The following is a 26,309-nucleotide window of genomic DNA, read 5'->3' on the forward strand; positions in this document are numbered from 1 at the left end:
TTTTAAAATCCAGAATGACCTTATACAAATTTGAGATGTAGTTACCAATTTAAAACAGTTCAATAAATACATGTATATTGCGCTTAGCAAAAAAAATTGTAATTAGATCAAATCTTTTTCATATTACACAGTATTTTTTTTCTTTTATGAGGGTTATTATTTATGACAGCACGCACACGTTGTGACGTCGCACGCACACGGCGTGACGTCATGCACACGTGGTGTGACATCACACACCGAGTAACGCTGCACGCGTCGGGAATGGTGATGAGGCACGGGAGGTGCTGTGACTGTGAGCGTCCTGCTCTCTTCACCCAGGGCCACTGTGAGACACCCACGTGACTGTCAGCGCCATCGTTCTGCGTGGCATCTCTCCACTACCACCATCCGCACACACACCCTGGCTCCTCTCATTTTCCTCCCGCATCACACTAAATGACCACCATTGGCAGGTGTTGCGGAGAACACGAGTCATAAAATAAAGAAATGAGGAGACAATTTGCTTCCTTCACATATCTGTCCCTGCACATTAAACTTCGGTTGTTTTTACACATTCCATCAGCCACATGCCCTTCTGGTGAGTTAATTCAGAGATTCAACATCGCATCAGTAGAATCAGACTTGCTTAATCGCTCTAAGAAGGAAGTGTGACTTTTGGGATGTGTAAAAAAAGACTTTTACTTTTTAAGTGGAGGGACAATTAATTATAACTGGTGTATTGAGAGACACACACACAAGCTCATGCTGGAACGCAGACACTCCTCTTGCTTGCCCCCAGCTTTCCCTCAAGGACCTCGCCCCGAGACACTCTCACCATGTACATTATTGGCCTTCAAAAGAAACGCCTTGCTCTGCCTCTTACTGTTAGCGTCTCCATCTGCTCTGCGTGCTTCTCCTGATAATAGGAGAGTGAGAGTAGGTATGGGAGAGTGAGAGTAGGTATGGGAGTGTGAGTGTAGGTATGGGAGTGTGAGTGTAGGTATGGGAGTGACTGAAAGTTGTTATTGGAGAGTGAGGGTTAATGGAACATAGAGATTTTTGAAACTCCAAACCCTGAATGGTTGTGAAGTGGCCAGGAGAAGGAAGTCGGGCAACTGAGGAAGAGATGGATAGATCCACTGAGGGATAGAGATGCAGACACACGTAGGTCCACTGCAATGATGCAGCAATTGCCTTTCTACTAAAGTTCCTGTGTCTCACTCATTTGTTCAGCATTCATGCTTAAACCGACAATGTTTAAAAAAAAAATACAAACAAAACATCTCGAATGGGCACTGCGTCTGTGCCCAAACCGAGTGTTCCTCTTTCTCTCAGCGTCACCGCAGCATGAGCCTTTCCGTGCATCTCCACATTACTCGGCGTGTGCTCCATTCCATTTGACAGTGACCACGTTGCTTCGGATACACGTCATGGCAAGTCGTGTGCACCGACTGAAAACTGTCTCCACGAGGTGCATTGCCGTGTTCCTCTCAAAATAAAGTTCAGATTTCGAAAGGCACACGAACCCACTCTCATCCACCTCTTTATATCAACATTTTGAGTTAGCGTCACCTTCAATCAAAACTTAACTATTTTTTATTTTACCAGGTAAAACCGGCTGCGCTATAGAGCTCTTTTTCAGAAGCGACCTAGCTACAAATGATAACTCAAACGAAGTGGCTTATCACGTGGACATTTAGAGCAGCCATATTCTCTAAAAGCACGTTTCTCAATGCGTAGGGGAAAAGCGGATGACCCAGAGAAAAATCCACACGCCCACCATGAGAGAGAGAGGCACGCAAATTCCAAATATTCAGCAGCAGGCGTCAGGGTCGAGATCGAACCGACAACCTCCTGTATACCAATTGTCGCAGCAGACAAACCCTGGCGGTATTCTCCGGTCGTCTCTCAGTGCAGTTGCTCATGGTTCAGTGCTCATGGTTCAGTGCCCACGTGACTTTTTCCTCTGCTCGCATTTATCTTACAGTACCTCATTCCCAATGGTTTGCACAGTGAAACATCTGATATGTTATTTTATTAATATCTGCCTTTATATTCGTGACTTTATATATTTTTTCTGAAAATGTCTTCTAATATGCCTGTGAATGACTTGGTTTGAAGCATAAATCCTTGCACGACTCCTCTTGTGATATGAAATTTGTTTCTTCATGCCATCTTAGTCAAGCTTGTTCCATCCATGTCTATTTTGTTTAGGTGATTTAAATCAAGTTGTGCTAAAATTATATGAACTTTCATGTTCGAATATATACACATCGTCAGACTGCTCTGCAGCCATTGCAGCGATTGTCAATTTGGCGTTACTGCTGCCTTCATGAGGTTTACAAACCGAAACACTTTAAACATTTCAGTGTGCTTAATTGGCTGTCACCGTTCATTCGAGTTTAGGAGGATGAATGGCTGGCAATCGTAATGCAGAAATGAAGGCCTCCCTCCTCATCTCTCACGGTCTCGCGATGAGGCAGACATCTATCCGGCTGCTACACGCAAATTCACCGCTCCATCTCCACCAGCGAGCATCTTCCCATCCAGTGACGCGTCCTGCCCAAGCCCAATCCATGAACGGTAAATGTCTTTAACGTGCGCGTGTTCTCTGATGCACGCGTGGCTCTTCCGTGCGATTCCACAACATTTATAAATCGAGTACGACGTTTGGCCGGTAATTACAACAACCAGCCTCATCAACCAATGTCTCATCAACCAATGATCCATATGGCAAGCAACAAGATAGGTAAGCAGACAATGTCTCCTCCGCGCATCTGTCCAACCGCATCAAAACAAGCAAAAGCATTTTCACTCGAAATGTCCAAACCCCAAGTGCGTTTACTTGAACCAGGGGAGAGCTCAAGAGACCAGGAGAGTCCAATTTGCAAGAATGACCTGCGTCAGCACCATAATGATAGCAGCAGCGACGACGACATCACGACAGCGTACAACAATTGGGCCAATTAGAATTCGAGGGAAAAACAACCTGAAAAGCATCGGGAACAAAAAACCACGTTCCAAAAGAAGTAAAAAAAAAAGTGCTCACACATTCATCAAGATGAGCGGACAAATCCCTTCCTTGGCAAATCTGTACATCCTCATCAAAAGACAAAGAGTGTGTCTACAGATCCCGACAGCCTCACGGCCTTCTTTTGGGGAGTGCATAAATTCAGCATCATTGGTTCAATGCAAGCAAACTCTAGACCGGTTTCAACACGCAAGGTCTTGTCAGCAGTTGGGCTTGCTTGAACCGATGCTGGTGAAAAGATAGAGATGATTTTGTGTATATCTCAGAGCGGGTAACATGCACCGATTAAACACGATCCTGTGCTGGCACGTGTATGTGTGCAACGTGAGGGTACGTGTTGTGCAGGCACGCGTGTGTGTATGCATTGTGAGGTTACGTGCAGCGAGGCACGTGTAGTGAGGCAAGTGTTTGTGCTGTGTGAGGGTACGTGTTATGCAGGCACGTTTATGGGTGCAGCAGGGACGTGCGGTCAGGGCCTCCCCTGTCATACTCCAGGTAAAACTTATTTCACGTATGTGTATAGAGATATTTAGGCTCGCTGGTCTCGTCATGAAACTGCAATGAAAAAGCACCAGGGGAGGCAGCTATCACATCTGCCTCACTGAGGGGGACGTGTCTAACACGCCCCCACTCAGTGAGGCCACGCCCCCTCCGTGAGGCCACGCCCCCCTCAGTGTGCGAATCCGGCTCTGACACTAGCCAGTGCCTCTCCAGCCATTGACCTCACTGCACGTCACTGGTGTGTAGTGTGAGGGTACGTGTTGAGCAGGCACGTGTGTGTGTGTGCAGTGTGAGGGTACGTGTTGAGCAGGCACGTGTGTGTGCAGTGTGAGGGTACGTGTTGAGCAGGCACGTGTGTGTGTGTGCAGTGTGAGGGTACGTGTTGAGCAGGCACGTGTGTGTGCAGTGTGAGGGTACGTGTTGAGCAGGCACGTGTGTGTGTGTGTGTGCAGTGTGAGGGTACGTGTTGAGCAGGCACGTGTGTGTGTGCAGTGTGAGGGTACGTTTTGAGCAGGCACGTGTGTGTGCAGTGTGAGGGTACGTGTTGAGCAGGCACGTGTGTGTGTGTGTGTGCAGTGTGAGGGTACGTGTTGAGCAGGCACGTGTGTGTGTGCAGTGTGAGGGTACGTGTTGAGCAGGCACGTGTGTGTGTGTGTGCAGTGTGAGGGTACGTGTTGAGCAGGCACGTGTGTGTGTGCAGTGTGAAGGTACGTGTTGAGCAGGCACGTGTGTGTGTGTGTGCAGTGTGAGGGTACGTGTTGTACCGGACTGCGTTGCGGGTGGCGCTGTGCTGGGGCAACGCCACTCGCAGTCTCAAGGTTGCCAATCCATCACCATGCCGGGGTCGTTAAGCCAGCTACCACTTAGTGGGAAATCAACAGCGGTGATCTCACAGAGAACCTGGCCCCGCCATACCAATGTGGAATGTCCTCCTCTCGCCAAGGCCTGCTGGGAATTGCACCGATTCCGCGCTCGTTTGACAACGGACGCTGTCGCTGTGACCACGATGCGTGGTGGTGCGATATCGCTGGAAATCTCAACGTTCATCCCACAAAGTGCCATCGCAAGGGAGAAACACAGACAAAAAAACAATGTTTCTTGGCCCCTATTGAAACGTCTGTACGCCGCATGGCCCTGCCCTGCATGAGAATCGGGAGTTTGAACCTTGCGGGTTCACGCGGTATCCAGTTGCCTACACGGACAACGTGCACGTGACGAATGCCATCCTGTGCACGAACTCGCGCTACAGAAATAACGATTCGATGGATTGATGACGCGCTACAGAAATAACGATTCGATTGATTGATGACGTGCTACAGAAATAACGATTCGATTGATTGATGACGCGCTATAGAAATAACGATTCGATTGATTGATGACGCGCTACAGAAATAACGATTCGATGGATTGATGACGCGCTACAGAAATAACGATTCGATGGATTGATGCCCGGCACCCCCCTGGACACACTTCACGAAGTGTAGACGCAGTCAGACTCCCGACGGAAGCTCGGGAACGACGTCAATGGCAAGCGATTTACGGGGTCGCAGTAGTCGTGGGCTGTTGTTGTTGGTGGTGGTGGGGGTGGTGGAGGGGGGGTGAGAGTCGACGGATAACGAGGTAGAGGACGGATAACGAGGTAGAGGACGGGACGATGAAGCCAGCGACGTAAGCGCGGGTTGAGGCGAACGCGCAAATGAGGTCGTGGCGGTGTTGATCAAAGTGACGGCGTGTTTGTGAAACGGCGTTGCATGGCGGGGGGGTGTGTGGAGGAAAGATTCAATCTGCCTCTGGCCGGCTACAACTATCTGAATGTGCGCGCACACAAAAGAGGCCTCCACACCGGCGTTGTTGCGGCTCCTCGTGTCGGGAGCAGGCGGAGATCGCGACCTCCTCATCGCCCGGAATGCGCCCCCCCCCCGTGTCTCCCCCCCTGCCCCCCCCGTGTCTCCCCCCCCCCGTGTCTCCCCCCCCCGTGTCTCCCCCCCCCCGTGTCCCCCCCCCTGCCCCTTCCCTCCTCGCTGCTCCCCTCACAGCCCCCCCCCCGCTAGCCGCCACGCTCGGCCTCGCCGGTGGGGACGGGGGGGGTCCTCACCTGATTACAAATCGCGGCACCTGCGCGCGTGTGCGTGCGTGCGCGTGCCCTGTGCGCGCGCGTGCTCTCCACCACGGGCCTCTCTCTCCCTCCCTCTCAGCAGCCAGGAGGCTGAGCACCATAAATCATGAGCGGCAACAGCAGCCGCCTGTCACCCCCCCCCCTTCACCCCACGCCTGTCCCCCCATGTCCTACAGCTGCAGCCACAGCGAGCGCCGCGCTCAAAACTCGGGGTCCATCCTCGAGAAAGCAGTGGGACATCCCCCCCCCATCGCCCCCCCCCATCGCCCCCCCCCCCATCTCCCCATCGCCCCCCCCCCCATCTCCCCATCGCCCCCCCATCCCCCACCGCCGCCTCTGCTGCATTGGCCGCACTGGCCGGGCCGTGCTGCCCAACTGTTCGTGCGCCTGCTGTTAATGCGCGGCGCCAATGAATTAAATAATAATTAAATAATGATGGTTAAATATTAATTAAATAACCCCCCCGCATCCCCCCCCTCCTCCTCCTCCTCCATCCAGCAGCGGCGGCGTCGACGCGGCGCCAGGGGAAGGAGGAGAGGGCGCCGCCGACGTTGCCGCTGCTGCTGCTGAGAGGGAGGGAGGCAGAGAAGCCGGGGCGAAGAGGAGGATGAGGAGGAGGAGGATGAGGAGGAGGAGGATGAGGAGGAGGATGAGGAGGAGGAACTCGCCGTCTCGCTCACCCGTGAGGATGCCCACGCGGATCTGGAAGCTGTGGTTGAAGAGAATCTGCCCGTCCGCGGCCATCATCATCTTCCCTTGCAGCTGCAGCGGCGGCAGCGAGCGGCGAGCTCCGCAGCGCGGCGCGTGACGTCACGGCTGCTGCTGCTGCTGCTGCGAGTCCCGGGGCAGCGGCGGCGGCGGCGGCGGAGCTCACCAAGGGGCAGCGGTCATTTTGCGTCGCGAGTTCGCTCTGCCCACAGCCCTCCCCCCTCGTCCCGCCCCCTCGTCCCCCCTCGTCCCGCCCCCTACCCCCCTCGTCCCGCCCCCTCGTCCCCCCCTCTCCGTCCCCCCCTCTCGTCCCGCCCCCTCCCCCACTCGTCCCCCCTCACGTCCCCCCCCTCTAGTACCCTCCTCTCGTCCCCCCCTCCCCCTCGCCCCCCCTCCCCCCTCCCCCTCGTCCCCCCCCCCTCGTCGCCCCTCCCCCCAATTAGAATGACTAATGGGGCCGGCCTTAATAACCGACGAACCGGTAACTGATGGCCGTGAACCGGTAACCGTTGTCAGAATCAACACACACACACATCAATAGCACTGCCTTAAAAGGGAACATATAGCAATATAAACCGTATAGTTAGGCAACGTTTCGAGCAATGGTGCTGCTTCACCGCACACAAATAAAGAAGCCAGAGCGACAATGGATAATAGAAGTTGGAGGCTGCACTTCACACCAACAGGGCCGAGTAAGAAGGCGAAATCCGTCGATATTTATGTCATCATCACCGGAATACAGCAATTTGTATTTAAAGTTACATTATACATTTAATTTGAGCGTATTTGACCTGAAAAGTGTAATATAAACAAATGTGTGTTCCAACGGAGGTGACACCGTATACGGCCTTAAAAGGTGATAAAGGTTTGTCTAGCACTCAATCATACAGCAGAAGGGCATCCGCCATAGGCATCTCTGGAGGGCATTTGATCTCCTCTTCCACACTGACCAGGCGTGGTGATAGAGGTGGACACGGTACTTACACTTCACCCCCACCACACGTGAATGCTGATAAGCTAACTGGTGCACTTATATTGAACACTTGTGTTAACACCATCCGGGACGATGTCAGACATTCTTCACATGCCCACCGCCGTTCCGGGAGATGGAATGAAACCGGCGCCCGCTGGCTCGCAAGTTCGGCGTACGACTGATTTATGGGCCGTCCATAAATGACGTCACGTGATTTTGGACGTTTTTTACCCCCCTCCCTCGTGACACGACGTCACAAAAAGTCAGACCCCCCCCCCTCAAATGACGTCACAAAGCTCTGCCCCCCCCCCCCAATTTTTTTTAAATAAAACATGGTTCAAATCGCTATAAACTATTGTCATCGTAGTGCGTATTTATTGTGGCGCTGCACTCTGATGTAGGAGAAAACATTTATTAAAACGTATTTAATTAAGTAGAAGGTGTTGTCTATATTTATTTAAAGTTGCGCATTTTGATGTGACGTCACATTTCTCAAACCCCCCCCGTCGTCACAAATGTCTGACCCCCCCCCCCCCAGGTGCGTGACGTCATTTATGGACGGCCCCTTAACAAATATCACGAGAGAGCTCCCTCCGATATAGAGCGCACGGTATCCCATCTCAGACCGTGAAGGGGCACCCCCAGTGACAGCTGTCCCTGTGGGCACCAAGGTTTACCCGTATGAATTCGTCTGCCAGCATGTGGCGATGCTTGCCAGGGTGATTTTCACAAATCCGGCTGTCCGCCTGATGAAGCTAGTTGTAATTACTGGCGAAACGTCGGACTCAAGATTGTAAACGTTGCCGATTTGCTCACCAACACACTGGTGTGCTGTCCTCGTAACGAATTGGCACGTTACGCTTACGTTAACACACCTTATAAATTGGCTGTATCGGCTGGTGGCGGGTTTAACGACACACATTCAGGCGATCTGACCCTACACAAACCTCTATCGTGGGTGATTTTAGAATTTGGCAAATGTGGACCGCATTGAAACCAGCGAGAGACGCCAGGGGGGCCTTGAAGGGCCACTGTGAAGGGCCACTGTGAAGGGCCACTGTGAAGGGCTACTGTGAAGGGCCACTGTGAAGGGCCACTGTGAAGGGCCACGTGTCAGCACTGCGTCGTCACTACTCCCACGCACACAACCATTACTTAGGGCGGTCGCTGCAATCGAACCCTTAACCTCTGTAGCAAGCGGAAATCGCACTACCGCTAGGCGATGTTGCTACTACTTAATAATGCTCTTTGGTTTTATTCGGTAAAGTCACGGAGGTAAAATAAAAGAAAACAATGAAATCACGACGTTTCGGAGGCAACACAAGCTTCCGTCTTCAGGTGAAATAGTCACAGCAGAAAAAATCTGTGTAAAGTAGACAGCTCTGAGATGATCGACTCCTCCCCCGCCCTTAACCTATATATAAACCCGACTATTCCACCTGAAGACGGAAGCTTGTGTTGCCTCCGAAACGTCGTGATTTAATTGGTTTATTTTATTTTACCTACGTGGCTTTACCGAATAAAACCAAAGAGTATGAATCCTTGCAGTCACGAAAGCTTCACATCTAGAATTACTTGTTAATGATTATATCACGGCAGCCACCTTAATTGTAGACTGGTTTATTTAACCGGTAAAAAATGAGCCTCCTCTGGAGGACGAAATCGATCCAGAGCCAGCTTTGTTGAACCAACCAACGCTTCTGAAAGTTACGTACGCACTCCGGTGGTTGTGTAAAGTAAAATAAAGACAACTCGTGTATATTTACGTTAAAGAGGCGAGCGATTGCGTTGTTCAAATAAAGCATCGAGGAGGCGGTGCTCTCACGCGTTTTCCAGTCCCGGGCCAGCGGTGGATCGTGCCTCGTTCCTTTGGCGGGGCGACTCCAATCACCCAACAGGACACATCGCCGTCTATTGCAGTGTGGTAGGTCGCACCACGGGGAAGGAGGCGGACAATTAATTTCGTTCCTCTGACGAATTAAATTCCGTTCCTTCGCCACTCTGTGAGAGAGGTGGGGGCCCGTGTGAGGGAGGAATGTCCGGGCTGCCCACACCACCACCACCACACCGCCGCCACCACCACCACACCACCACCACGCCACCACCACCACACCACCACCACCACACCACCACCACCACCACGCCGCCACCACCACCACACCACCACGCCACCACCACCACACCACTACCACCACCACGCCGCCACCACCACCACCACCCCACCCCCACCACCACGCTTCCACCACCACACCACCACCACACCACCTCCACCACCACCACCACCACGCCACCTCCACCACCACGCCACCTCCACCACCACCACACCACCACCACACCACCTCCACCACCACCACACCGCCACCACCACCACACCACCACGCCGCGTGGCCCTGCCGCAGCGGGGGTGGGGGCCGCGCTGGTGAGCCGGAGCGAGGGGATTAGCCGAGGGGGATTTCAACCCCCGGATCAAGCGGCCTTGGGGCACATTGTTGGTGGTGGGTGTTGGTGGTGGCGGTGGGAGGTTACATTATTCCGCTGCGTTTTATCTCGATAAACGCCACAACCACCGGCTTCCCCAAATGCCGCTGTCAAATAACACCAATGGCCGGATGACAATAGTTATTTTGTAAGAAGCACTCTTTATATCTTTTGTATAATAACCCTTTACATTTGAGCGTGTCTCAATGGTATAACGTAGGGGCAGATAGACGATGCTGCCTCTTGCGTTGAATTCAAATCGTCCGACCCCGGGACCCAGCTCCTGCGTCTGCCTCCATCCTCGCCGCGAGAGGCGCCATTCACACGGGGAAGAGTCATGACGCCTGACGCCTGACGCCGGACAGAGACACAGGTCCCCCGTACAGCCGCCAACAGACTGTTGGGGCAAGTGCTGTTAGCGAGTAGTACAGCACCTACAAAAGGCCAACAAAGGCGCACGAGAGGGTGGGTGGTCAGCACCACGCCCGACCGTAATGTGCCTCTCCAATGCTGAGATCTATATACACACACACACACACCAGGTACTCATTTAAAGCTGAGTCGACCTAGGCGCGCAAGCACACACACACACACGAGTCCAGCACGTGCCGCTGGTACGCGGTCTGGTAAACCATTCGCGTCGCTGTGACGAATGTGCAGCGCTGCATGTTACAGACTAAACAAGGAGAATTCGACCCCACATCCAGCTCCTTGACTCCTCAAATCTGCCAAGTTTCGCCAACATTGATTGGGTTCAAACAAGCCGGACGGCTGACGAGACCCTTCGTGTTGAAACCGGTCTAGACTTTGCTTGCGTTCAACTAATGCTGCTGAATGTGTGCACTCACCTGAGGAAGGCCGTGTGGCTGACGGGACGCGCACACACACACACTTGTGTCTTTTTGTAGATAATGAACAGGCTTGTGGTGGAGGCGAATCGTCGACTCCTTTAGACGTTTTAGCAGTGTTCAATCTCTTCTACAACGTGATGTTTGGTGTGGGGTTTTTTTTGTCGTGCGTTGTCACGATGTGACCCGGTGCTGCTATCATTTTGGCGACGGCTCAGGCAATCTTGCAAAATTGGTCCCTCGAGATCTCACGCCTGGTTCAACGAAACGCACTTGGGGGTTTGGACATTCCGAGTTACAATGCGTTTGCTCGTTCTGCAGTTGGACAGATGCGCGAAGAAGGCATCGTCAGCTTCCCTATCTTGTTGCTATGGCATGTGGATCAGAAACTTGAACACCGGCGATAAGCCAAGTCACTGTTGCAAATTTGAATCTCTCGTAAGGGGCCGTCCATAAATGACGTCACGCGATTTTGGACGATTTTTGACCCCCCCCCTCGTCACACGGCGTCACAAAAAGTCAGACCCCCCCCCTCAAAAATGACGTCACAAAGCTCTGCCCACCCCCCCCCAAAAAATAAAACATGCTTCAAATCGCTTTAAACTATTGTCATTGTAGTGCGTATTTAATGTGGCGCTGCACTCTGATGTTGTAGGAGAAAACATTTATTAAAAAGTCTATTTAATTAAGTAGAACGTGTTGTCAATATTAAAAAGTTGCGCATTTTGACGTGACGTCACATTTCTCATACCCCCCCCTCTCGTCACACATCGTCACAAATGTCTGACCCCCCCCCCCCTCCCCAGGTGCGTGACGTCATTTATGAACGGCCCCCCAAGGGTATCTCGATCTGTAATCTCCCACGGTTCAACCGCGCCCCCTCGATGGGCTTTGGACATTCCCAGAGCGCCCGGCAGAGGGCGCCGCATGCGCAGCGGCCTCCCGCGACTCTCCGACGGGGAATTCGCGACCGAGTCCTGGGGCATTCGCGACTCGTGCCCCCCCCCCCACCACCACCCCCACCACCGTGATATCGGTGGCCAATGCGGGAGCGCAGAGCGGACCGGTTGGTTGTTGAGAGCGGAGTGGGTTTGCGTGATGGGAATCCATTCCGCAGCGTTTGGTTCTCGTCGCGAGTTAACCGCCGAGGACGACGGCTCCAGGTTCAGCAGCGGCATTCAGAACTTCCGTCGGCTGATTACGATTCTCTGCAGCGTCGCTACCGCATTAAACGCGCAGTTCTGGATTATACTCAAACGTGATTTCCTGCTCCAATGAGCCAAGGGTGCTTGTCTGTTCACAGCCCTGAGCCAATGGCGCAGTCAATTGTCTACACTGCAAGGGCCATTTGGATATTTATAACATCATTCGCGGGCCATACAAAATTATCAACTTAAAAAATAGCCTGTTATATTTTGGTCAAGCATTGAATTAACTCACCTCTAATGCGATGGCTGGAACTGCTTCTCTTTGGCGAGGCGTGTGATGATGTTGCTACTCGCAACTGCTTTTCAAGGTTTGCTACCTAGATTTATTGAATTTCGAGTCCCGTCTGCGGTTGCCTTGGCAGGGCCAGAGACCAAATGATTTCGCGGGCCTACAACGGCCCGCGGGCCGGACGTTCCCCGCCCCTGGACTCTACAGCATCACCACGCACTTACCTGTTTATCAATGGACGTGAAAGATCTACGTGACGTCGTTATTAAAAATCTGCCATCGTGTGCCGGCGCCACCATCAAAATTTGCCACTTTAAAAAAAAATACCGCATCCCGCAAAACGTCCCCAATTCGGATCACTTTTGCAGCTCCACCCCCCAACCGTGAAACTGTTGCAGACTGTGTGAAATGGGGCAAATTCCAAATGTAATCAAAGATTACGTATATTTGCTGTTATTTGATTGTAATGTTTCCCAACAATATATTAATTTATCAGGCGAAGCCCACCGAGCTAAAAAGCTCTTTTTCAGAAGCGACACGATAGCTCAAAGTGGCTTAAGTGGAAATTTAAAGCAGCCAAATACTCGAAACGCATGTTTCTAAATGTGGAGAGGAAAACCAGAGGATCCCGGTAAAAAATCCGCTCGACCACAGGCAGAGAGGCATGCAAACTCCAAATATACAGCAGACATCGGGCTCAGGAAGGTACCCAGAACCTTCTGCATACCAGGCGACGAAGAAAAATCCACGCAACCACGGAGAGAACATGCAAACTCTGAATATACAGCCACCGGCTCTGGATCGAACCCGCACCCTCCTGTACAACAGTCGAGGCAATTCACATCTCGCAACCGTGGTGCAACATTTAACATTCCAAATGTTACAAAACATTAAAAAGCATATTTACTAAACAATCGACCCAAGTACATAAAAAATTAACCAAATATCCAAATGCACAATCTAACATTAACGCATTGGCCATATACGGTTGATTATAATTAACACATTTCTCATGCTTATAGTGCGAGAACAGGGCATGATCACACATGCAAAGGCCTAGGGCCCCAGATAGCTCAATGGGGTCCCGGACTCAGTGACTGGACATACGGGCTGTACTAAATATTCACATCAACTCTGGGATGTCACGAAATTCTGTCCAACTTTGAGAATGGTGGCGCATTTCCCGTTTATTGCAGAGGTTTGCAGTTCAAGACAACGGCCGTCCTGGTTGATAGTGAGGAGTGTTCAACCACAAACATCGGCTGACAACTGGCATCCGTGCTCGGGTGGCAGGAATTGATTTGTACCGAGATCTGGTACAGCACTGGTATTGTTGAATTATATTCGTATATTGTCCACACCTAGGTTGACTGAAAAAACATGTGTGGGTTTGGTTTGTGAAAAAAGTGACAGACCACCACGACAAGGGTATCCGTTATTCACGCACCTCCACGGAGACAACTGCAATTGAACAGCCTGAATTATGTTAGCTAGCAATGGTAAAACCTTCCCCCCCACCTTGCCTTCGGCCAATATGAACCGGCTCTTTTTGGAAAAGGTTTCCATTGTTGGCACAAGAACTTCTGCAACCTTGAAAAGCCTGCCCATCCCACCCCCCACCTCACACACACACACACAGCAGGGAGAGGGCAACAACCCGTGGTAGCCTCGTCCTTCAACACAACAATCCGCTCCGGAGTCGTTCGCGGCGTGAACACGCGCATGGGAGCACGCCGTTCTGGCAAAGCCAATGATCCTCACTCGGCACCTCATGCCGTCCCCATTAGATGGTCGGTCGACCCGCAACACACACACTGGCTTTGCGTTGAGCACGGTTGGCTACGTACGGTGCAAAAGAAGTTCAACATACGTACAAGACCGAGGTAACCAAGCAATGCACTCCCTATCTTGTCCCTTAACATTGTTTTTTTTTTACACATGCCACCGCCACACAGGCTTCAAGGAGCGCGTAAACTTAGCAGCATTTGTTCAATGCAAGCAAACTCTTGGCCGGTTTCGACATTCTGCATCTCATCAGCAGCAGTGATTGCTTGAACTAATGCTGGTGGTTATAGGCAAGTATCCTGTTGGACGTGGGTCGAGTTATTTTACTCGCAGTGTTACATAGTGTTGACATAACTCATTTGGCGATTTCCGGCTCCGACTCTTATAGCCCATATCCCCTCTGCTTAGGCGAGCGGCCGGTAAACCATGCAAGAGGCAATGAGCCAGAAACAACACCAATTGCCCGTCCTATCGGGCAATCCTCGACGACTTAAGAACAATTCGTTCCCGAGACCCGTTCGCAAGTCTAACGGTTCATAAGGAACACAATAATGTACTTTATTTAAATGCCCATACGGTCAGTGTTATGAAATGTGTTACGGTTCAACAAAATGGGAAGCATTGTTAAAACTCATAATTAAGAAATATTGTACATTTGCACATAACACGAGAGCAAAATACTGTACTATATGGTAAATAAAACAAATATAATTTATTTATTTTCACTGATCTTGCGTCCTGATGCAAGCTTGTAGTCAGAAGGGGGTGCAAGCGAATCACAATTGCAAACCCACACGGGCCACGCATGCACGAGCACACGTGCGTGCACACACCCACACACCCACACACACTCCCCAACGACAACGATGCCCCGTGTAGCCTTAACAGACTGTTGGGGCAAGTGCTGTTCATGAGCACCTGAAGGCCGGCAAGGCACACGTGGGGGTGAGTACCACGTCCGGCTGCCTTCATCTCCCCAGTGGCGATGCTTACACACCGCATCAGGTATTCATGAGGCTGAGTCGACCTCGGGGAGGCCCAGGTCCCATTCCGGTAATCGTCACTGGTGTCGATCGCGCGCAGGAATTTAACTTTGATCGCTAGGTTGTTAGCGCAGTACGCTAACCACAACACGACTCCTCCCCCACTCACTTTCACACACACAGGTGAGGACCACCACTCCACGAAAAGTTCCACGGTTCAGTTTGCGAGTCTGAGTTTTAAAGCGATAATCGATTTTTTATATTTCATGGAAGCTGGTTTGTATTTTCAGCATTCATAAGTCGAGGACTGCCTGTATTGGTATGTTTAGCAAAACTAAAGTATTATGCTTTCGTCAGTCAGGAAAGCCTCAGTCTCACGACTTTCTCAGGAGGGTCCTGCCAAGCTTTCATAGTCGGGGGTTATGATTACTCTGCATATTCCAATTCAGTAATTTGTGGGTTATTTGCCAAATTTGGCACAATGCTCAGAGGGCGATCACCAAAAAAAGGAGTCGCCGTCATTCTCAAGCAGGATGGTTTCATCAGTTGAAAGGAGCGACTGCCGGCGGTGTATTGACGGTTGGTTATGCATGGTGTGAAAGAAGTTCAACACACACACATTATGTATGAGACCAAGGCACTCCGCGGCAGCTCCCTCGTCGCCGCGTGATGCTCCTACCGTGGAAAGTGACCTTGAAGAGACATTCTACGCCACGCTACAATCAGTGGTGTAGACACGTGTCCCCCTCGTGACGTTCACTCCGCTTCTTATTGGTGCCACTGAATGCATCTACCTGGTGCCGACAAGGTTGCCTGCGAGCCGTGCATCGTTCCACATGGATCTGGTGTACTCGTACACCAATGGTTCTCGCCTTTGTCAAAGTGGGGGTTTGGGAATTTCTGGCTCCTGGTTTTGCCGTCCTGAACTGCACCGGCTGTTGCCACTCTTATATCTGCGATGCTTGATATAAGATGTGAAGACGGAATTGATACTCGCATGAACAACTCTTTTCTGCAAATTGAGCTCTTCAATGCAGGAATACTGCCAACCATGGCAGATACGAGGCATTTCTACAGTACGGGGGTGTGCAGTGAAATGTTTGTACACTGCCTGACAAAAGCACTCAGCTGGAACTAAGATGGACACTACTTTTATTTTTAAATTTCATCTCATATGCTGTTTTAATGTAAAATACATCAAAATATAATTCAGAACAATGCAAGATAATTTTGGCAGCAAGTTGTTGAGTCCTTCTTAACAAAATGTGTGCGAGACATGATTGCGGATCAGTCACTTTATCCCCACAAAACCAAATTAAGCTAAAACATGGCTCCCTCTCTCCCCCCAGCTGATCTTATTTCTCAATGGAGATGAACTGGACAGAAGACGATGGAGGAAGGCTGCCACAAGAATAGTATATACAGCAAAGGGAAGGAATGGACTTAAGTTAATACATTTTTATAACCACAAAACATGGCTGCATAAAAAAAACAAAGCTTTTGTAAACAAACATCATTCATGCACCATCCAAAACACACCAAATTATGTAGGTCTGTTTACAATGGCTTCATGCCAAGTATTTTTTTTTATAAATTGTAAAAGCTACGACTGATATTCAAGTAGCTTTATCGGCATCCCAAGAAAACTGTATTGCTTTGAAAAAAAAAAACACACGAATTTAACTGAAGAATACATTTGAAGTTAAAGAAGGACACGGGAGTGTTCTTAAAATACCAGGTTTCAATTAAAAAAAAAAATCACCTTTTCCTTGGCCCCAGCATAACTTGAGCTAGTGGGTACAACAACAGCCCGCCATGTGGACATTTTGAAGGCGATCAGCTTGGCTCCGTGCGCAGCTTCTTACGACTGTGGGGCTCCTTGGGCTCTGCCTCGGAGTCGGAACTGGAAGATGCCTCCAACATCGCTGCAGAAGCCGCCCTCCCTTTCAGGCCAACGTAGCTGCCGCTGGGCGACGAGGTGCCAGCTTGCTGCTTTGACACTCTGGCCTTCTCCAGCGCTCGCACTGTTAACACACGACACACGAAGACTGTGCACTTTAGCAAATAGGATCCATTTGTTAGCGCACGTCATGATTCACGTGTTAGGCCAGTATTGTTGTGGCCACAATTCGGTTGGCAATCCATCCACCACCCGACATTATCCAAACATTAAATTGGTCGCATGTACAAGCTTTCAACAGGCCAAATATTATGGTTTCAGCTCACCTCAAAGTTGAAGGCAATTCTTCAAGCAAATTTAGCATTATGTTTCGCTTGAAACTATACCAAGCATCTTCAGGAAAATCCAGGAAGCAAAGAAATAATCCGAGAAGCGAAAATGAAATTTGGCCAGGTCATTACATGGCCGAACCATAAACATTTATTAATCATACGACCGGCTGGCTGCGAGAAACTACATCGAATATGTCGAGATCTTTAGCGAGACCCAGAATTCGTGCAGCGAGTGCCTATCACAAATCTCTAACACAATTTGAATAACATAAGAACATGATGACACTCGCACATACACAACAGAAAACTACATTTGTATGAAGAGCACTTGTTTCCAAGATGCGTGAACAACTGTAATTTGTTATAATTTCAACTCATGTATTCAATGATATTTAAAACATAGGTTGTTTTAAACAAAAACAATTCTAACTTTATTTTTACAAATAAGTGTCATGTAGTTTAGTAAAATTTCTTACTAAGACTTTGAGAATGCTCAGGTACCATAGCAATATCTCATGCCTAGTGTAATTCGGTGTTTGGAAGGCAAGGATTAGCAGATAACGTTTGTTTTTGGAACTCCAAATCCTGCCGTACCCACATGGTGGACAGGAGATGTCAGCAAAGTGTAGTTAATGCAGGTGAGAACTCAAGAACTGTCGTATTTCCAAGAGTGCCTTGAATAACGGGGCTGGTAGCCAAGCTTTCATTAGGTAAACTATGAAACTCAAAAAGTTAAGACTACACATCGCAAAAAAAGTCGTTCTCTATTTGTAAATTGTGTATTCCACACACCTTGTTGCTCTAGAAGTGAGTTCTGCTTTTTGAGGTCATCGATGTCTTGCTGGTGAGAGTTGTTTCTACGCTTCATGTGCTGGATATAATCCGTCGCTTTGTTGAGAATCAGCGCACGGGAGGCCTGCAGTGAAATTCAATAAGGCAGGCGGAACACACCAACAATATAACCACATACAAAATTAATACAAATGTCTTACATCAGAGAACTTCAGGCTAACTCAGGCGTACAAGCATAATCTGGCCCTACTCCACTCTTCCCGACTGTATTGTCCTTAATTGTTGATGCACTTACTCTGCCTGTGGATGGCGATCTTCTACAGTGTACAACAAAACCCTTTGTGCCAACTCCGAGATCCCTAGGTTTGAGTTCAGGCAGCTGCATGTGGTTATATTGGGTTGAGTGCAGTGCGAGTTGATGGTCTCAGTCCAGTCCCCCACCATTACATTTTATTACAATATCGGGTTTGATGGTCATGTGACGAATCTCACTCTCGTGTGCAGAGTAAGCAGTGCTGCCCTCGACTTGGTCTAAACCAGAGGTGACTGAGGGATCAGAGTTAATCCGTGGGTCATTGCAGAAGACGAAAAGTTGGACTGCTTTGCGAGAGATCCGAAACTTATACTTTGTTTCAATACATTACGCCAAAAGTTGAAATAAAAATTTGAAAAAAATACAAGCATTAAGGATGGAGGACCAATCCAAAGTTAACAGACTAATGCGTCATTTTTGGTGGGAATTTTACATTCTTAAGTTTGGATAGGCAAAAACGCAGTGGTCACTTCAGGTAATGCCATAAAATGCCATAAAATACATTTATGCGCATAGGTTTAGAAAGGACCTAAGTTGGAGGATGTAATTTGATTTTTTTAGGTTATGGCATGTACCGTTCAAGTGTAAGTTAAACTAAACGAATGGAACTGGACCGTTGTTTCATCAGAGCGGTATTCAACCAACCACACTGCAGCTCACAACTCTTCTGCCGCTGCCACCTCCCCCTCACACACTGCTCTCCACTGTGGACTTCCCTCCCATCGTCTCTCCCTCCCCACCCCAAGCCCTAATGACAACCTTGCTCTATGTCCATATGAACACGTGTCACACTCTTACCTATTCAAACTCTGATCGTGCCGTTTGCGACTGGTCACTCGATGTGTCGTGTGGCCTTCGGGCCTGTACTCGACCGTGTTTAAAAACAAACAAAAAACAATTACCCTGTGACAGACCTTTTCCCCTTGAATTGCGGGGATGGAGTCACGCAGACCATGGAAGCTATCTTTGATGTGGTCTCTCCTCTTGCGTTCCAATGCATTGTGGTGGGCCCGCTTATCTGCCTGGGCACAACGAAATAAGCAGAAATATGCCATGCACAGTTCTTGAAATACAGTTTATGAAAACCGTTAAGTTGTATAAAATAATATCGTGGTTAAAAAAATGAAGTATTTAACAGCATCTAGACAAAACTATTTAGAACCAGGAATAGCGATTTTAACCAACCTGTTTTACAAGGGATAAAACACACACACGTACAGCATACACACCATATTCACACGCACCATACACACAGCATACACACAGCCACAAATAAATCCTTGATCACAAAGCCATGCGTACACACACACATACGGTCACCCGTAAGACAGACACTCACTGGATATTATGTACTGCCTTTCCTGTCTATGCATGTATTTAGTAAATATAACCTTCTTTAAGACAGTTTTATTTAAATGAAAAGCTTTTTTTGGGTTAACCCAAACTTAACTGGAAATAATCAGTTTGACTGCTTCTCAGATATTTTAAACATTAACAAAAATATGTAACCAGTCATTCTCTAGTTTAATTTGTCCATAGTGGTGTATAAATATTATCTTATGTTTACTATGTTTTAACCTACAAGAAACACGTACACACTTTGACATCCCTGTTTACCTGTAACAGATGTAAAATTGCTGGTGCACGTAAAATGCGTAGATCGGATTAGAAATCGCAATCAGTGGACCTACGGAAATTACAGCAACGGCGGCAATTCACCGATTATAGAAGAAAAAAGTGTTGGTCCTGTATATAGTTTAATGGCTGTTTAACTGTAGTCCAGCTTGGCTGCAGCCTCCACCCTTAATCTAGACCAGAGGTCCAGCAAACCAAAATAAGAGCGCCTTTTTTTTCAAATTCGGAAGAAAAAAAACCTCAATATTTCAAGAGTTGCAATGCAATGGTGAACACAAGACGGTGGCCCTTAATAACAAAAACTGTCACGAAGCAGCCCTTAGGAGAGCCGCAGGTTGCCGACCCCTGGTCTAGACATTCCACCCAACATACACCCGCATGTATGCAAGTGACATGCCAATGGCTCAACTGTGCCAGGTGTGTGTTAAGTCATAACTCGAAATAAAAACCGCCTGCACATCGCATCCTATGTTGTTTGCATCCTGCGGAATGGGTTTTCCGCAAGCAGAGGACGGTAAACGTGGCACATTCCTTTCAGAGTTTCATCCACTTTTTTTCTGCGATCATGGCACATGGCAGAACGGTGCCGAATGGGTTATCATAACACCCACGCAGTGGTGCGAAACGGGTTTCCGTGTGCCGGCGATGCCGACCACAAAGCGAGTCGCATTCACCTGCCCTGGCAAAAGCTGCACCTTGGCCCCGGTGAACTTCCTTCACGCCGGAATGTGTCGAGATGAATAGCAGAAAATGTTCCCGTCGCTATTTACCTCAAAACGCAGCCAAACACGTCATACAACAGTTTCCGCCAAGTACGTTAACCGATGCCCCCAAGTACAAAGGCAGTTTATGAGCTCTTACCTGGTTAAAGAGGAAATGCTCCTTTAAGAGAAAAACATCAAGTTATTACGGTATTCTACTTAATTTACCACGAGTCTTAGTGTATATATGTAAATTATTACGGTAATAAAATACGCCCAGTAGAAATTGTGTACTCAAATCACAAAGTGATTGTTTTGACATTTTAATCTGGGCACCCAAGGTTAACGCGATGATAAAGCCACAGGTCCTGTGGTTTAATCTCACCCAGTAAACGCGGAAGACGTGCCCGGTCATTTCCCTGCAGCGCCAATGGTGGCCTCCTACGATACAATAACTCCACCGACAGCACGGCCTACCGTGCCAACTGTGTGCGCGATACGCGCTGCTGTTGCCGATGCTGCCCGCAAGGCAGCAGCATTTCAAAATCGGGCTGCGTGTCACCACTGTCAAAAGCCCTCGACTGAGTTCAAATCCCAGCGCATCAAGCCAACCGGGGCTGGAATTGGTGGACGCCTTTGGTTTTCAGACTATCCAAGCGAATTAAATTCTCACATCTGGTTAAACAAACATAAACTTGAAAACATGCAGCACTAACACTGAAATACTAACTTCAGAACATGAACAATTTGTTACTCAAGCGACCTAAAAACAGCGAGAACAATAACCCTGAAACAGTGACAATGGCGTGAGTATTAGGTCGAGTATGGACACAGGGCCCTGCTACATCCCAAACCCTGGAGCCGCTCCTGGCCCCAAAGGGGCTGCGCCACGCCGCTGTGTGGCCACACAGGCGCTCACCGTGTTCTGGAACCTGGAGCACTGATCATCCTGCAGAATAGACAAACACACGCACGCACACATGTGAAACGCGCACGCACGCACGCACACATGTGAAACGCGCACGCACGCACGTGAAACACAGAATCAGAATATTTATTTATCATGGAGGAATCTGATGAGCAATAAAGCTCTTTTTCACAGATGTCCAGTAAGAACATTACAACAATATGAAAACATGATAGAAGTGCAAAGTATCAGATAGGCAAAAAATAAATCGCCCCAACACAAACAAATACAACTAAACCAAGCCCACGAGGGTATTACGTTATTTTTCAGAAGCGACCTGGTCACACACGTTAGCTCAACAAAGTAGTTCATCATTTGGACATAGATAGTAGTTAAATAACTAAATAATCTTAATTGAATGTTTTGAAATGTGGAGGGAAAAACCAGAGGACCGGAGAAAAAATAAAAATCACTCGACCACGGGGAGAGAGACTTGCAAACTCCAAATACACAGCAGACGTCAGGGTCATGGATAGAACCCCCGACCTCCTGCATACCAGGCGAGCTAGTTAACATTTCACAACAACGACAGAGGCACGTGAAACACACAGACAGAGACACGTGAAACACACAGAGATGTGAAAAACACAGAGACACGTGAAAAACACACAGAGACACGTGAAAAACACACACAGAGACACGTGAAATACACACACAGAGACAGACAGAGACACGTGAAACACAGACGTGAAAAACACCCACAAAGACACGTGAAACACACACAGAGACACGTGAAACACACACACAGAGACACGCACAGACAGAGACACGTGAAACACACACACAGAGACACGTGAAACACACACACAGAGACACGTGAAACACACACAGAGACACGTGAAACACACACACAGACACGTGAAACACACACAGACACGTGAAACACACACACACGTGAAACACACACACACAAAGACACGTGAAACACACACACAGACACGTGAACCACACACACACAAAGACACGTGAACCACACACACACACAAAGACACGTGAACCACACACACACAAAGACACGTGAACCACACACACACACAAAGACACGTGAACCACACACACACACACAAAGACACGTGAAACACACACACACACAAAGACACGTGAAACACACACACGTGAAACACACACACAGAGACACGTGAAACACACACAGAGACACGTGAAACACACACACAGACACGTGAAACACACACACACACATGAAACAAACACACACACACACGTGAAACACACACACAGACACGTGAAACACACACAGACACGTGAAACAAACACACACACACACACGTGAAACACACACACACAGACACGTGAAACACACACTGAGATACGTGAAACACACACACACACGTGAAACACACACACACAGACACGTGAAACACACACTGAGACACGTGAAACACACACACACTGAGACACGTGAAACACACACACACACACACTGACAGAGACACGTGAAACACACACACACTGACAGAGACACGTGAAACACACAGACACGTGAAACACACACACAGAGACACGTGAAACACACACACAGAGACACGTGAAACACACACACACACACACAGAGACACGTGAAACACACACACACACACAGACACGTGAAACACACACACAGAGACACGTGAAACACACACACAGAGACACGTGAAACACACACACAGAGACACGTGAAACACACACAGACACGTGAAACACACACACAGAGACAGGTGAAACACACACACAGAGACAGGTGAAACACACACACAGACACGTGAAACACACACACAGAGACAGGTGAAACACACACACAGACACGTGAAACACACACTGACAGAGCCACGTCAAACACACACACACACTGACAGAGACACGTGAAATACACATACACGTGAAACACACACAGAGACACGTGAAACACACAGAGACACGTGAAACACACACACACACACACGTGAAACACACACACACACACACGTGAAACACACACACACAGACACGTGAGACACACACACACAGACACGTGAAACACACACACAGAGACACGTGAAACACACACAGACACGTGAAACACACACAGACACGTGAAACACACACAGACACGTGAAACACACACAGACACGTGAAACACACACACAGAGACAGGTGAAACACACACTGACAGAGACACGTGAAACACACACACACACTGACAGAGCCACGTCAAACACACACACACACTGACAGAGACACGTGAAACACACACACACTGACAGACACGTGAAACACACACACACACACCGACAGAGACACGTGAAACACACAGACACGTGAAACACAGAGACACGTGAAACACACACACAGAGACACGTGAAACACAGAGACACGTGAAACACACACAGAGACACGTGAAACACAGACACGTGAACCACCCACAAAGATAAAAATCCCCCATATAGCCTTAACAGATTGTAGGGGCAAGTGCTGTCAGCGAGCACCTATTAAGGTCGGTAACGGTACACGAGGGGGTGGGTGGCCAGCACCACGCCCGACCGCCTTTGTCTCCCTAGTGGCAATGTTTACACACTGCACCAGGTATTCATTTGAGGCTGAGTCGACCTAGGGGAGGCCCGGGACCGGTTAAGATAATCGTCACTGGTGTTAGCCGTGAGCGGGAATCGAAACCGGGTCGCCAGGTTCATAGCGCAGCGTAGCGCTAACCGCTACACTATCGCTCCCCACAACCGCCCACACACACACAGACACGTGAACCACGCACACACACACACAGAGACACGTGAAACACACACACACACAGAGACACGTGAAACACACACACACAGAGACACGTGAAACACACACACACACACAGAGACACGTGAAACACACACACACACAGAGACACGTGAAACACACACACACACAGAGACACGTGAAACACACACACACAGAGACACGTGAAACACACACACACACAGAGACACGTGAAACACACACACACACACACAGAGACACGTGAAACACACACACACACAGAGACACGTGAAACACACACACACACACAGACACGTGAAACACACACACACACAGAGACACGTGAAACACACACACACAGAGACACGTGAAACACACACACACAGAGACACGTGAAACACACACACACACACAGAGACACGTGAAACACACACACACACAGAGACACGTGAAACACACACACACAGAGACACGTGAAACACACACAGAGACACGTGAAACACACACAGAGACACGTGAAACACACACACTGACAGAGACACGTGAAACACACACACTGACAGAGACACGTGAAACACACACACACTGACAGAGACACCTGAAACACACCCACAGACACGTGAAACACACACAGAGACACGTGAAACACACACACAAAGAGACACGTGAAACACACACACAAAGAGACACGTGAAACACACAGAGACACGTGAAACACACACACAAAGAGACACGTGAAACACACAAAGAGACACGTGAAACACGCACAGAGGCACGTGAAACACACACAGAGACACGTGAAACACACACAGAGACACGTGAAACACACACACTGACAGAGACACGTGAAACACACACACACCAGCCACCGGACACGCGAGCCACACACACGGGTACGTGTAACAGGAAACAGACACGCGCAACACAAAAGCTAGACACGGGGGACACCCGCGAAACACAATATACGGACACGTGAAACGCTTGACACACGCGTGAAACAAATAATACACACGGACAACAAAAACACGCGCAGTCACGTAACTGGCACACGCGCGGGTGAAATGAGAGCCGCGCGCGCCGTGTCCGAGGGAGTTGTGGCAGGCGCCGCGCCTCAGAGTCCGTGCGAGCGAGCGGGGGAGCGAGCGGGTGAGTGAGGAGAGTGCGTGGAGGAGGAGGGGGCGGCTCCTCACGTCGCTGTCGAACTCGTCGTCGATGTCGCTCATGGCGCGCGCGGGGCGACGAGGCGCGTGGTGCGCGGAGCACGAGGCGCGGCCTCCTCACGTGACCGCCCTTTCGCACCGGAAACAGAACGCACGCGGGCAGCCCTCGCGCCCCGCCTTTTCCGCTTCTCCCACACGCCCCAAACGCCCACGCGCTCGGGCGCCCCGCCCTCCTAGAGTGAGGCCTCGCCCCCCTCTCCTCCCACGCCTCGCCCCCCTCCTGCCATGCCCCCCCCCCTCCCACGCCTCGCACCGTGCTCAGCTTGCGCGCCCACGTGCGCGCCCACGTGCACTGCCCCCATCGAGTCGAGCGGGCCCCCTCTGTGCCGTCACCCCCACTTTGCCCCGCCCCCTTCACGGATACGCCGCCCCCTTCCTTCGTGCCCCGCCCCCCGTCTCGCCCACTTGGCCCGCCCCCTCTCGTCCACGTGCAGCACCCCCTCCCCCCTCTCGCCCACTGCCCCCATCGCCCAACCCGCTTCCTCTGTGCTGTCACCCTCCCCTGTGCCCCGCCCCATTACTTAGTGCCCCGCCCCTCGTCAGGAGTCGATTCAACTTGGGGGTCGCGATTCTCACGACTCGCGTCGTCTTCACCGTCGTGGTGACGCTACAATCCACAGCGGTGCGCGCGCACGCACTAGCGAATTACCGATCTCAACTCATCGATTACGACACCCACAATATAATGCGTTGTGAGGATCGCCGTGTAATCGATTACTCGTTCGTCAGTGATGAACGATCCCTAACTGTGATACCCATCGCCCTCGGCGTGCAACGATTGAATCGCTTCGTCTCAGCGGTGGGCATCTTCCCCTGGGGCGCGTTCTCTCGCCTTTGGCTGCTTGCTCGACGAGTCCCAGACTCGAGACGATCGCCTCTCAGTGTCACCGAG

The 26,309-nt window shown here is 49.8% G+C and overlaps 2 protein-coding genes across 13 annotated transcripts in view; both read right to left on the reverse strand.

Annotated features, from left to right (window-relative positions):
* GPHN (gephyrin) overlaps nucleotides 1–6,531 on the reverse strand; it is a 61,130-nt gene extending 54,599 nt beyond the window's left edge. For 4 of the 9 annotated variants that reach the window (XM_032965248.2, XM_032965247.2, XM_032965250.2 and 1 more), the window contains exon 1: nucleotides 6,308–6,531. In XM_032965248.2, coding sequence (XP_032821139.1) covers nucleotides 6,308–6,377 — 70 coding nt within the window. In that variant the 5' untranslated portion in view covers nucleotides 6,378–6,531. The remainder of the gene's footprint in view (nucleotides 1–6,307) is intronic. The other 5 variants (XM_032965249.2, XM_032965251.2, XM_032965253.2 and 2 more) reach the window with 3 other exon arrangements.
* A 9,443-nt stretch (nucleotides 6,532–15,974) lies between these two features.
* On the reverse strand, nucleotides 15,975–25,544 carry LOC116948515 (protein max-like). 4 transcript variants are annotated; one of them, XM_032965257.2, is made up of 6 exons: nucleotides 25,388–25,544; nucleotides 21,432–21,461; nucleotides 20,673–20,693; nucleotides 19,091–19,198; nucleotides 17,864–17,987; nucleotides 15,975–16,863 (listed from the first exon to the last, which is right to left on the reverse strand). In XM_032965257.2, the coding sequence occupies exons 1-6, from the start codon at nucleotides 25,418–25,420 to the stop codon at nucleotides 16,676–16,678; spliced, it is 504 nt and encodes a 167-aa protein (XP_032821148.1). In that variant the 5' UTR covers nucleotides 25,421–25,544; the 3' UTR covers nucleotides 15,975–16,675. The 4 variants fall into 4 exon arrangements, with proteins under 4 accessions (XP_032821148.1, XP_032821147.1, XP_032821150.1 ...); XM_032965256.2 differs by having other exon boundaries at nucleotides 19,079–19,198; XM_032965259.2 differs by lacking the exon at nucleotides 20,673–20,693.
* Between the last annotated feature and the right edge of the window lie 765 nt (nucleotides 25,545–26,309).

Source organism: Petromyzon marinus, chromosome 33 (genome assembly GCF_048934315.1).
Source record: "Petromyzon marinus isolate PM22_M1 ecotype Great Lakes invasive population chromosome 33, UKy_Petmar_22M1.pri1.0, whole genome shotgun sequence".
NCBI lineage: Eukaryota > Metazoa > Chordata > Hyperoartia > Petromyzontiformes > Petromyzontidae > Petromyzon > Petromyzon marinus.

What these genes read in the sequence shown, in the direction of transcription:
- LOC116948515 (XM_032965256.2), bottom strand. Translation starts at nt 25,420, where the DNA reads ATGAGCGACATCGACGACGAGTTCGACAGCGAC. An exon ending in ACGACGAGTTCGACAGCGAC is followed by an intron (nt 21,462 to 25,387) that starts GTGAGGAGCCGC and finishes TCTATTCTGCAG; the next exon opens with GATGATCAGTGCTCCAGGTT. An exon ending in GCTCCAGGTTCCAGAACACG is followed by an intron (nt 20,694 to 21,431) that starts GTGAGCGCCTGT and finishes TTTCTCTTAAAG; the next exon opens with GAGCATTTCCTCTTTAACCA.